This window comes from Etheostoma cragini, chromosome 18 (genome assembly GCF_013103735.1).
Source record: "Etheostoma cragini isolate CJK2018 chromosome 18, CSU_Ecrag_1.0, whole genome shotgun sequence".
Lineage (NCBI taxonomy): Eukaryota > Metazoa > Chordata > Actinopteri > Perciformes > Percidae > Etheostoma > Etheostoma cragini.
This window is the reverse complement of record NC_048424.1, coordinates 21,661,185-21,673,079: the sequence shown is the minus strand read 5'-3', so window position 1 is coordinate 21,673,079 and position 11,895 is coordinate 21,661,185. Positions and strand designations below refer to the sequence as shown.

At 43.1% G+C, this 11,895-nt stretch overlaps 2 protein-coding genes across 6 annotated transcripts in view; one reads left to right on the top strand and one right to left on the bottom strand.

Annotated features, from left to right (window-relative positions):
• Nucleotides 1-538: 538 nt before the first annotated feature.
• LOC117961336 (methylmalonate-semialdehyde dehydrogenase [acylating], mitochondrial-like) lies at nucleotides 539-7,883 on the bottom strand. Of its 2 annotated transcripts, none has more exons than XM_034899916.1 (12): nucleotides 7,645-7,883; nucleotides 7,294-7,338; nucleotides 5,976-6,050; nucleotides 5,470-5,631; nucleotides 5,254-5,332; nucleotides 3,952-4,254; nucleotides 3,517-3,638; nucleotides 2,828-3,017; nucleotides 2,506-2,687; nucleotides 2,018-2,197; nucleotides 1,400-1,498; nucleotides 539-1,283 (listed from the first exon to the last, which is right to left on the bottom strand). In XM_034899916.1, the coding sequence occupies exons 1-12, from the start codon at nucleotides 7,681-7,683 to the stop codon at nucleotides 1,179-1,181; spliced, it is 1,581 nt and encodes a 526-aa protein (XP_034755807.1). In that variant the 5' UTR covers nucleotides 7,684-7,883; the 3' UTR covers nucleotides 539-1,178. The 2 variants fall into 2 exon arrangements, with proteins under 2 accessions (XP_034755807.1, XP_034755808.1); XM_034899917.1 differs by having other exon boundaries at nucleotides 7,297-7,338.
• A 109-nt stretch (nucleotides 7,884-7,992) lies between these two features.
• Nucleotides 7,993-11,895, top strand: part of lrfn5b (leucine rich repeat and fibronectin type III domain containing 5b) — a 15,987-nt gene continuing 12,084 nt past the window's right edge. The window contains exons 1-3 of one of the 4 annotated variants that reach the window (XM_034899901.1): nucleotides 7,993-8,302; nucleotides 8,437-8,648; nucleotides 9,538-9,731. In XM_034899901.1, the coding sequence (XP_034755792.1) occupies nucleotides 8,632-8,648; nucleotides 9,538-9,731 (211 nt within the window). In that variant the 5' untranslated portion in view covers nucleotides 7,993-8,302; nucleotides 8,437-8,631. Of the gene's footprint in view, nucleotides 8,303-8,436; nucleotides 8,649-9,537; nucleotides 11,357-11,895 lie in introns of all 4 variants that reach the window. The other 3 variants (XM_034899902.1, XM_034899904.1, XM_034899903.1) reach the window with 3 other exon arrangements.

Below are 11,895 nucleotides of genomic sequence, written 5' to 3'. Positions count from 1 at the left end.
CCCCCCCCCCCCCAGACGCCCCTGGTTCCAGCGACTCCTCCTCCTCTCGGGCTTCACTCTCCGGCGGCAGTGGCCCCAGGGGCCCCCCTGGCGTAATCCCAGTGTTTGGTTCTCAGGCTGCTGATAACCACTTTGTTACCTCTGGAGTAGCCTATTGCTCGAGGTCTGAAACTCAAGTCTCCAGAAAAAAAAAACCTTCACATTCTTCTAACACAGATATGCCAGCAATCCAGTTTAGCTTTAGCAATTTAGCTTTTTCAGCATTCACCAGCATTTTCTGCAGGAAAAGCACAGGCAGTCAAACAGCGGGAGGCTTGCAGCAAAGTTCCAGGCTGTGTATTCATACGGAACCACAATGAGTTTAAACATTACCAACTACTTTTCATCTGTGGTGTTCACATCAGGCATCATTTAAATCTGCACCCTCTGCACACATAGACTTGCGACAGAACCAGAGGACCATTTCAACACAAATCAGAATTCAATTAAAAAGTCAAATTACAGTTTCTTTATTTAAACAGTGAACTACAGACTCAAATACCGTTTCTTCTTCTTTCTTCAGCCACACAAGTTTAGAAGATGTCAAGGGGAGGAAGTTTGACGTAGCTCATTTCCATTCATGACCAGAAGTAGTGTCACTCTGACAATATAGTACAAAATTGTGGCCATCTATCAAACGCTAGACATTAGGATTTACATTTAGAGAGAAAAAAAAAACGGCAACCAATATTTCAGTTTTATTGGAGTTACAGAATGGGAGTGTCCTTGTTCTAATGTAGCATTTGCTCCATTTATAACTTCTTTTCAAGTAACTACACACAAATGTGCTCTGATGAACAGAACCACAGAGGATAATGGTGGAAGACATGTGCGTCACCTTGCACAATGGATTTTGAGAATAACAAATCTATTCCTCCCCGTAAGGGCAGAACATGAACGGGAGAAAACAAAAACCACAAACCCATGACGAGACTCACAGTACCATTCATTACATCAGTCCGGCTCATCTCTCCCATCTACTTTGCATTTGTGCTTCAACACTATCCGGGCTGGTCAAAGATACAGCAATCACCAACTTATACTCCCCAGCGCGAATTCATCTCAACAGCATTCCCTCCGCAGGCTGCTTTATAAGGCATGTGAGAAGTCATTGAAGATGTGATTTATATGCTGTCAATTTAGCGTCCCATGGTTGGCATGGTAACAGCTGGGCTTGTCACAGTGGCATCCTCAGCTTTCCACTGGGATGTCACGGTCTTGATTTGAGTATAGAACTGGATGCCCTGGTGGTAAAGAGACAACGGCTCTGTCAGCTGCCCAGTACATGTGCAAGTTTATCTTTCTTTGATGACGAGTCATTTCATGAGTCGACGCGTGAAACACTGTCATGGCGATTTACCTGCTTGCCATAGAAGTTGGTGTCCCCTCTGAATGAGCCTCTGGAGCCTGTGAAGGAGAACATGGGGAGGGGGACAGGGATGGGCACGTTCACGCCAATCTACACACACACACACACACGCACGCACACACACACACATTTAACAAATCATCCATAACTGCTGCAGGGGTACAAATATACAGAGTATAATTTGTGTCATTAAAAGCCAGGTGTAACAGATCAATACAATGCATTTTTATCTTTACATGTACTAAAAGAGTAAACGTGAGGGAGAAATAATTGTTTTAAAGGTCAAGGCTGTGAAGAATTATTCTCAATTTGTACATTTAAAAAAATAAATTAAAATAAAATAAGGTAGAGTCTATTGGACCAAGACTCATAAGATTGCCCCATACTTTCTATGTATTTGCAAGTGATATCTGACACTCTTTTTTTGTGAATGATATGAAAAAAAAAAAAAAAAAAAAAACACAACTTGTAAGTCTTGGATTTACAAAGATTACACTGGTGACCAAACCAAAAGGGGACCCGTTTTTGTAATTCCTGACAGAAAATCTATGTGTGTGTGTTCAGGGAATGGTTTTATAAATTGAATAACAATCCCCAAGGGTCTCTCACCTGGCCAACGTCCACCTCGTGTGTGTATTTGCGCGCTGTGGCTCCATTGGTGGTGAAGATGGCGGTGCCGTTGCCGTAGGGGTTATTGTTGATTAGAGAAATTGCTTCGTCAAGACTGTCAGCCTCCAAGACGACGAGCACTGGTCCAAAGATCTCCTCTCTGTAACACATCATGCTCGGCTGGAAAGGAGAGCACAATGATTACACCACTTTTCTCCAGGATTTAACATCTGCAACAAAAACTCCACAAACAATTATGACATAAGGTACCAGTATGCTCAAACTTTAGATTATATCAATGCACGAAGATGAGTGGAAAGAAGGGCTTTAAATGCATTTAATACTAAAATAAGAAAACTTATTATTTTTTCACAAATGTTCTAAATGGTTGAAATATCATCCTAGGACAATGTATTTTATCAAATTAGATTTTTTAGTAACTGAAAAATGGCAGCCATGTTGCACCCTTGGTCTCAGCCCAATCTCACCGAAACATTGCTCAGGATGGTGGGTCCTACAAAGTTGCCGTTTTCGTATCCTTTGACGTTGACATTTCTTCCGTCCAGCAGCAGCTTGGCACCCTCATCCACCCCACTTTGGATCAAAGACTCCACCCGGGCCTTCGCTTTGGGAGAGATCAGGGGTCCCACATCGGCTCCAGGCTGATCACCTTCAGGATGAATACATGTACAAATGTCCCTTATAAAAAGGGCACTATCACACACATTACATCAGAATAGATAACAACTGATACCATTTGAAATGTTCAGCAAAGACTAGTTGTGTAAACACAGCTACCAACGAAGTTACCTGCGTTGACGCGCAATGATTTGGAGCGCTCCACCAGCTCTGGAAGCCAGTTGCGAGATTCCCCTACAAAAATAGCAGTGGAGAGAGCCATACAGCGCTGGCCAGCTGCTCCGAAGGCAGCACCCACCAGCTGGTTGATGGTGTTCTCTTTGTTGGCATCAGGCATCACAACGCCATGGTTCTTGGCACCCTAAAACAAAAATGTAGAACACGGCTCTAGTGTTTCACAAGCAGCACAATGCTAACCACATATGTTACAACCACCAGGGATTGGCAGCTAAGCACTGAGCTGTTGTCATGGAAACAGAATAGTAAATATTTCTCTCAGTTTTTGTTTTTTTTTAAGAATATTTTGTTCAGGCATTTTAGGCCTATATTTCCATAGGACAGACTGAAGTCATAAAAAGGGAAAGAAAGGGGGGACGACATGCAGCAAAGGGCCGGAGGTTGGAGTTGAACCCGCTGCGTTGAGGAGTACCCCACCATAAATGTCCGCCCGCTCTACCAACTGTGCCAACCTGGCCACTTGCTCCATGTTTTTGTCCATGACAATAGGAGCAGTGTTTAATACGTGGGTTATTGAAACAACAGTTTCAGCCCCTGGAGACTGATGATCCCTAATGGAAGAGCAGTATATTTATCTAAGCATGTTAAAATGAGTCATATGAGTACTGGGAGTTCTGGTGTACCATGTTGGATTGCACTCTCTTGCCGTTCTTGGACCCCCGTTCGTAGATGTGCTCTCCAGCCGGGTTGGAGCCCACAAAGCTGATGGCTTTGATGGCTGGGTGGTCACAGATGAAGTTCACCGCTACACAAAGATACAAACGGATATTGTTAAACCGCTCTTCTTCATTCATGCTGCACCCCCGAGGCACAATATAAGAGCACAAAGGCCTCGGATACAGAGATTAAAATAGTCTTTTAAACACTGGAGAATAACTTACAGATGTAGGCTGCACATTATATGGAAATTTCCTATCTGCAAACTGCCAGGGGGTATATGATTAATGTTGGAAATATCCTTGGAACTTTTCCCATTGGTTATTATTACACACACACACACACACACACACACACACACATATTGTGTGCTTCTGAATGAGACACACACACACACTCACCTGCATGCTGGCCGTGGATGATGTTCAGTGTACCATCTGGTGCCCCGGCATCCTGGAGCATTTTGGCCAGGAGCATGGTGCACCCTGGGACCCGTTCAGAGGGCTTCATCAGGTAGGTGTTGCCACATACCATGCCGATGGGGAACATCCACAGAGGAATCATGGCGGGGAAGTTAAAAGGGGCGATACCAGCACACACGCCGATGGGCAGGCGGTAGGTGTAGGTGTCCATGTCCCTTGTGAGGGAAGGTAACGTCTCTCCCAGCATGAGAGTTGTAATGCTGCAGGCATGCTCAACCACCTCTGGGGGGGATGAGGATGAGATTATGAAATAAACCAATAGGAAAAAGCACACAGATCTAAGATACACAACATACTAATGGATGCATCACTGAAAATTGTAATAGGAATAAGAGTTATTTAAGATGACATCATCATACTGTATGTCTACATTACAATGCATTACGCAGCCTCTTAGTCCAGAATACTAACCAACTGTTAACTGTTTTATTTTCCCTATGAGTGAACTGTAACATGGATATTGTTGCCAGTACTGTAGGAAAACGTAATGCTAGCAGCACACCTGGATATAAAGTAGCTTGTGTTTCAGCTGATAAGTTTGGAGTTAGCATGCCAGAATTACTCCGGCATCTTGAAACTGGGAGTGGTACCAAGAAATACTTTGGCAGCACCGTCTTCTAATAACCAAAATACATCTTGCTTTATTTGCCAGTGTGTATGGCTCTTTTAATTTCTCAACAGGGTGCTTGTTGATGCAAGTCTTCCAAAGTGAACAAGTGCACCTTAATGAGGGGAACAGCATAATTATCTTTATATGACATGCCAACTAACAGCAGAGCCAACAAAGTGCTTTACATAAAAACAGACAAGCCACACTATGAGATCTGGTTTTAACAAGGTTATCCTGCAGGGTGCCATTTCCCCCATCCTTGTTTTGTTATAGTTGGTCACTTTGAAGGCCTCTTACATCCTTAAAAGCAATTTGAGCTTCTATATGTCAATATGGCCAAAAAGATACTTTGGCGGTTATTAATTTAAAAGTGAAAGTCATCTGGTTACAGGCAAATAACAGACACCACACAGAGCCTTGGGATCAAACATCCTACCAAGACAATGGTATAAAGGGTTGCCAAAGATACAGACGTTTCATCAGGAGATATAGTTACTATAGACAACAGTTTCAACAGGGGAATTTGATATGTGCTGTATATGCACCAGCAATCTAATCTAATCAGGATACGAAAACCTAATAGCACACTGGCAAGTCTACGCTTTACTTACGGAGTCCTCTAAATACGTCTCCCTCTGCATCGGCCAGAGTTTTACCCTGCTCCAAGGTGATTATCTTCGCCAATTCTTTCTGAAAAATTAAAAGGAAAAACAGCCAACAATAAATTAGACATGCTGGAATAGGGAAAAATGTCCTTGCTCTTCAAGTTGTCATCTTAAAATGTACATTAGTAAAAGAAAACAACGAGTAAGTGACAATTTGTGTACAATGTTATCCTTGATGAGCTGCTGGTAGCGCAGGAAGATCTGCTGCCTGCTGAGGATGGAGGTGTCGGACCAGGACCTGTAGGCTCGGGAGCACGAGTCCACCGCTGCCAGCATCTCGTCCTGGGTAGCTTTGGGAACGCGCCCCACCACCTCATTAGTGGCCTGGGGAGCAGGAGAAAGTCAATACAGACCAGTTGACTGAGAGCAGGGGAAGTCATTACGGCATGTACATTCATTTGTCAATATTAATAACCACATTTGCTTTCTATCCTTTACAGGTTTGATATGTAATGGGATGCATGCTTTAAATCGTCCATCACTGCCTTGCTATAGGCTTATAAAACATGACTGGGCTTTGATTTCTTAAAAGACTTATTCCCCCCCTCCCCAATGTCCATGTATTACTACTGCAATGTTGCAACGGTTATTTGCAGCCAGCTTTTAGCAGAGATCTCGTTACTGCAGCCTCTTTGCAGGTTGTATCTAGTTCACCTCTGAATACTTACAGGGTTGTGGATGTCGAGCCATTCAGAGCTGTTGGACTCAACAAACTTGCCATCAATGAACAGCTTGGTGGTGGGCTAAAGGATCAGAGGGGCATATGGTGAAATCCCTTCCTGTCTGGTTACATCATTACAAAGTTCATTAAGGGCATCTATCCATCACCATAACACACACAGGGACTCTCTGAGAGAGAGTTGTGGTAACTGTGTATCACACTGATATAGTAAAATAATTAACCGCTATTAAATAAGTCAGTATACATTCTACTATAAAAACATCTGTTAACTGTGCCGTTTATGGACATTTTTTGTCCCACAATTAAATAAACCAAGGACAAGAACTTTCTTCGTGAAGTTTGGGTAGTAGCAGTCAGGAGTTTGATTGACGTCTGATGGCATATTCATTCCCTGTTAGTATAAAACAGTATTTTTCGTGTACACTAACTGCAAAAACAGTAGTATGGAGTTTAGCCTCTTTGACTAACTGCCTTCATTTGTTCTGGCATTATGACAACGGCAAAACCTAACACAGAAAAGGTTTACACACTAAATAAAATACTAATTAAATACGCACCATTTAATTTCCTGTACAAACAAATAGCAAAATAATCACAATCTTGAGGACCTTATGTAAAGCCAGACTGATGAATCGACTGGAATCATAAAAACAGCCGATATTGGCTTATTGCACATTAAATCCTTCTCAGCTAATACGCCGACCGTTGAAAAATACCAAGCTATGTTTACGGTGATATTAACAGTCTCTTTGATACATGGGTTGCCCTGAAGAAAACTTGTTGTTGAAAGTTTTTTTTCTTTCATACAATGACAACCAATATGAAAGAACATACATACAATACCTATCAAATGTTCACAACCAAAATACTGTAATTTGTTAAAACTTGTAACATTGATATTGTAATAAAAACCACCTGTGTTGTGGCTCTTGTCCTAAAGATGATCTAAGAAAACAATTTTTGATCTCAGTTCCATTTTAAGTTTAATGGTTCAAAATTTAGTGAATTATGGTATTTCAAAACAATTTTGCTTAAATATCATGGGGCCATCCATGCCCAATAATTAACATATGTGTTAAGTTAACTGCTTAATACAACAAAATGTGGGGCCTGTGTGTAATGTGTGTAATACCAACAGAGTGTACATTGTAATTTCCCCTTGTGGGACTAATAAAAGGATACAAAACATTAAAATATGGCACATATAGAAAGAAGAGTGGTGACTTCTCAATTTGAAAGTTAAGAGCTCGTGATGAGAACATTCATCCAATGCTGACTTGTGAAAGTTAGTGAGTTCATCTCACCACAGAAGAAGAGGAGTAACAGAGGCGACCCAGCTGGAGGGGCACCTGCAACAATTAAAACACCAGAGTCAACTTCAATTCATATCCATGTCACTCTCCAAGGTCTAATTAATAAAAGCCGTGTCTGAATGCTCCATTGGTTGTCTGCCCTGTCCACATGATGCACATAAAACCCTACCTACCCAACTTAAAGGACACATACATTTTAAATGCTTGCAAAGAAGGAGTAGACTGTGTACAACGTGTGTTAGCAACGACTTTAGCTAGCAGCTCAGTTTGTTAGCTATGTTGACTTGCATACGCGTCAAACAAACCCAACTGTTCTGTAATACAAGCATTCATTTGTTTTACCTTCTTGTTAAAACATGAACGGAGGAGAATTGCAGCCATTGTGGAGCCTCAGCTTTAGCTTTTCCTGCCCCGAAGCCCTTCAACCGACCCAACAGACACGGGGTGCAACGAGAACTTCAGCTAGCGACAATGTTGCAAAGGACAGCGCGGTCCTGCGCTTTGATATTCGATCTACAAGGCGTTGTCGGTGTGGCTGTCACGACTAGCACGAGACAAGCACCAGCACACATCATTTGTAGATCTGTGGCAGTTATGCATGGCGTCACTGTCTGTTTCCGTTCGGGGTGGGCGGGACCGAGTGATTTAAAAGCCAATCACTGCGCACAATTTAACAGCCGCCCTAATTTACAAGAAAACTGTTGGCTGTTTCTATCAAAACACACTGGAGTTGTCTCTGTTACTTGATTGAGCATTTAGAAAACCTTTTTCAAAACTTTGGTGTCAAACATGTTGCCCGGCCGCCTTATACTTTTTCTTTTTGTATATATTTGTGATTGGACAAACTCACTTTTATGTGCGAATGAAACACTTGTCATCACCTGAAGTGGCAGTTAACAGTTTCCATGGAAACATGCTTAGAGGCAACATGGAGTTCCTACGGTGGAGTTGTGATGATGTTGCGAGATGGATTGAATCTTTAGGATTTCCACAATACAAAGTAGGTTAACATACACCTGTCTACACAGACAGAGGATAACTAACGTGTATTATTCTAATAAGTAAGTGCCGGTCAGCTACCGAAACAATATTTCGCTTTTCAAAATTCTAACGACAATCTTATTTCTGTCGCAGGCATGTTTTACGGAGAACGTCATCACTGGAAGAAAGCTCATTTATGTAAATTGTACCTACATGCCAAGACTTGGAATCACAGATTTGAAAGACATGAAGGTATTCAGTATAGGCACAGACTCGAGATCTAAGAGATTTATGTGAAGGTAGAGACGTTTAAGGTTGCACAGCCTTTCAAAGCTTGAGGCTCACACAATGTTCATGATGACACTGTAAGCTACTATTGTACTGTATATAATCTCATATCAATTGGTAATGTGGTAATTTGGGGGCCTTAGCTCAGTCTGTAGGGAGTTGGGTTGCGACTCCGGTGGTCGTCGGTTCGAGTCCCCTCGAGGATCAAAGCACGTTTGTTGGATTGGCAGAATTCAGGAGGAACCAGTTCACCCCTGGGACCTCCAAACTATGCCATAGACAACAACAGAGGGAAAACCTTTTAATTTGATTAGTAAAGTACATATTATTATTTATCTTTATTGATTCACATTTTGATAAGTGAATCATTACAGTTAAGGTAAAAGTAATGGAATAATACTTTTTAAAAACTTAAGAAAATAGATAGAAATAATTGTTAGCTGCCTCCTCAATTGTATTCAAATATCTATTTAGTAAGTTCCAACTACATCGGAAACTCTGTCTGTGCCACAGTTGCACATCCCATGTGGCACTTTAACGTTGTTTCTTTGAACAGTGTGACATCCAGTTAAAGTCGTGTGTTGTAACCGAGCATCACTGCCAGCAGACGCCAGATCAGCTGAATCACATCCACAGAAACAGTTAAAGTGACTGTTTTTCTTATTTCTCCCTGAAGCCAGAACTAAATTGGCTAAAAGCACCTTAATGTATTCAGCTTAACTGTCGAAGCATGAAACCAAAAAAGAAAAGAAAAACTCTTGGTGACTTTAAACTGATAATGAAAAACCTCAGGTGTCTGTGCACTATTTAGTTGCGATTTACATTGGGTTAGCCTGTAATTCCTTTGATGCATTTGTTTTTGGGAGTGTAACCTTTCTTCCCATGATGGCACAGTCTTCTTGAGATCTCTTTGAAAGACTAGTCAATCACACACTTTATCAAAGGCCCCTGCTGTGCACCCTGCAGGTCATCTGTGCTGGTGTGCGTGAGCTGCTGGGGATCACAGCGACCCCGTGGAGTCGCAGCATCGCCGACCCCCCGCGGGACAGCATGGGCTTGTTCTTGGAAAAAAAGAGTCGGACAGGTGAACGGGCGGACAGCCTCACCTACCACCAGTTCCTGGCTGACATGCATCACTCAGAGAGACATGACTCATAGCGGTAAAGGAGTACAGTGAAAACCAAGACTTGTCAGTGTCATTTCATATCACAAACTGTCAGCTCATGATGACTCCAATGAGTCACTCACAGACACCCACATGCAGGCCTTGACATTAACACTTCCCACCAGCAAAATGCTTGTATTTTGTACTCTACTAGGTTTTAGTGCAAGTATGCCAACATTTGTTTCGTAATTTCAGCGACTTTGTGCACACACATTCAGTGATACATATATTTAGTTTAAATTGCTCTTGCCGTTCCAGCTCTAGATAACCATGCCTAAACCACTTAGGCTATTCATATTGATCTCAAGTGGTTGTGTTGTAACTGGATGCAGCTATCGATCTGAGTAAAAATCCTCAGGATGAGTCGGTGCATGACAACAGACACCTATTTTACACCCCGGAGCAGTATGGGTCATTGTTCTTGGGAGTAGAAAAAACACTGAGTCTGCGATTCCAAGGAGTCTCCTGTGTCGCTGTAGGCTACTGGACTAGACTTATGCATATAGGCGGCTTTGCCAACTTGCACAAAAGGCCAAAGGATCATTGGATCAGATGTGATGAGTCAAGGGCCAAGCAGACCCGTGGGGAGCCAAGGCTTTCACTTTCAGCCATCTCAACACTTTCTTGCCAATATGTATGTAATACATGCAGGTCTGCATGCTAAATTTGGCTTTACCCAAACTAGATGCACTGTTCACCAAGGGAAGGAATGCATTTTCAGTTACAGTCTTGTTCATGTCACTGGGTATTCCCTGACTCATGTTCAATGTCGTGTATGTCTGAATCTGACAGCTGTTGTGTTCTTTTTTGATTTTTATTAAAACAAATTCAGAGAATATGATACTGTGTTTCGTGCAGTAGAGTGCAATCGGCATGAATAAATGATGATGCCTGTGAGATCGGCTGAGAGGCACCGCATCTGCACACAAATGCTCTCTGTGCAACCCGGAGCGCACTGATTACCATTCCGAGCACAGCACCTCTGGTCAGAAATGGAGCCGGGTCGGTGGTTGACAGTAGTCCAGGGGGCAGGACAGGATAAGAGGGGGCGGGGGGGCGCATATTATGGCAGCAACCTTTCAGTCAATCTGGATTAAGTCGCACTGAGCCCTGCGTCGCCGGCAAAAGCCCGTGAAAGCGATCCGAACATCTGGCTGGATTCAGCACAGCAGCAGTCACTCACAGCGCTGGAGATAATAAAGGAGCCCGTCGCTTCAGAGGCGTTTTCTCTTCTGGAGACTGTGCACACGGTCGGATGCGCAGTACAGACGCGATCCCGCACAGCCTCGCAGCCACAACGGGACCCTCCGGCTTGCGTTTTCCAGTGTTTTTTTTTTCCCGAAAGGGGGAGTTATAGGCTGCATCCCCGATGTGAGGGGATCGGAGAGGAGTCGTCCTTTATATCCTGGTCATGGATTTCTTGAAGGGCATCGCTGGTTTCGCAGGCCGTCACATGTTCTAGGAGCCGAGACGCGTGTTTCGGGACACCTGAATTATCTCCAGCACGCGCTGTCGGTCCCATTTTTAGACAAGCCGCTGTCAGAATGCTCTCAGCCCTCCTGGGGGAAAAAATGCTCAAACACACCCTCCTCTGACTCGGCTTGATGTTTCATCTACCAGGTAAATTCAATCATTATAGTCTGCGATGTGGTGGGAATTGTGGGCTCCGAACTCTTTAGGGGGAAGAGAGAGACGCAATATTGACTTGAAGTACTTCTCTCAGGACCCATCTGTAAAGGGTTTAGATGGTCCCTTGTGATAGGGGGGTTGAGCGTGTAAGCCATCAGCCCAGGACCTGTACCGCAAGGTCAAAAAAAAAAAATCCACAATAGCCTAGGAACGCCGTCAGATATCACAGATATATTTTATTTTTAGTATCCACTTGGCTGCATTCTGTGCTGCCCCCCCCCCCTACAGGTGAGAATCAAGCCCAATGTGGTCATTATTCCACCTCTGATAGGATAGGATTTATTTCAGATGTGTGTTGTGTGTGTGTTTTGTTGTGTATTTTTCCAGCACAGAGGATCCCCGTGATCAGCTGCTGGGGTTAAACCACTGCTGATATGCAAATTACACATCAGTCCTTAAGGTGGGATGAAGTCTAAATCAGACTAAGTTACAAAATTGATAATAGCATGAGTGTGTGGGCAGGGGGGGGG

Coding starts and splice junctions, on each gene's coding strand:
- LOC117961336 (XM_034899916.1), bottom strand. CDS start 7,683: ATGGCTGCAATTCTCCTCCGTTCATGTTTTAACAAGAAG. Junction 4,255..5,253: donor AGACGTATTTAGAGGACTCC/GTAAGTAAAGCG, acceptor CATCCCCCCCAG/AGGTGGTTGAGCATGCCTGC. Junction 2,688..2,827: donor ATCATTGCGCGTCAACGCAG/GTAACTTCGTTG, acceptor TTCATCCTGAAG/GTGATCAGCCTGGAGCCGAT.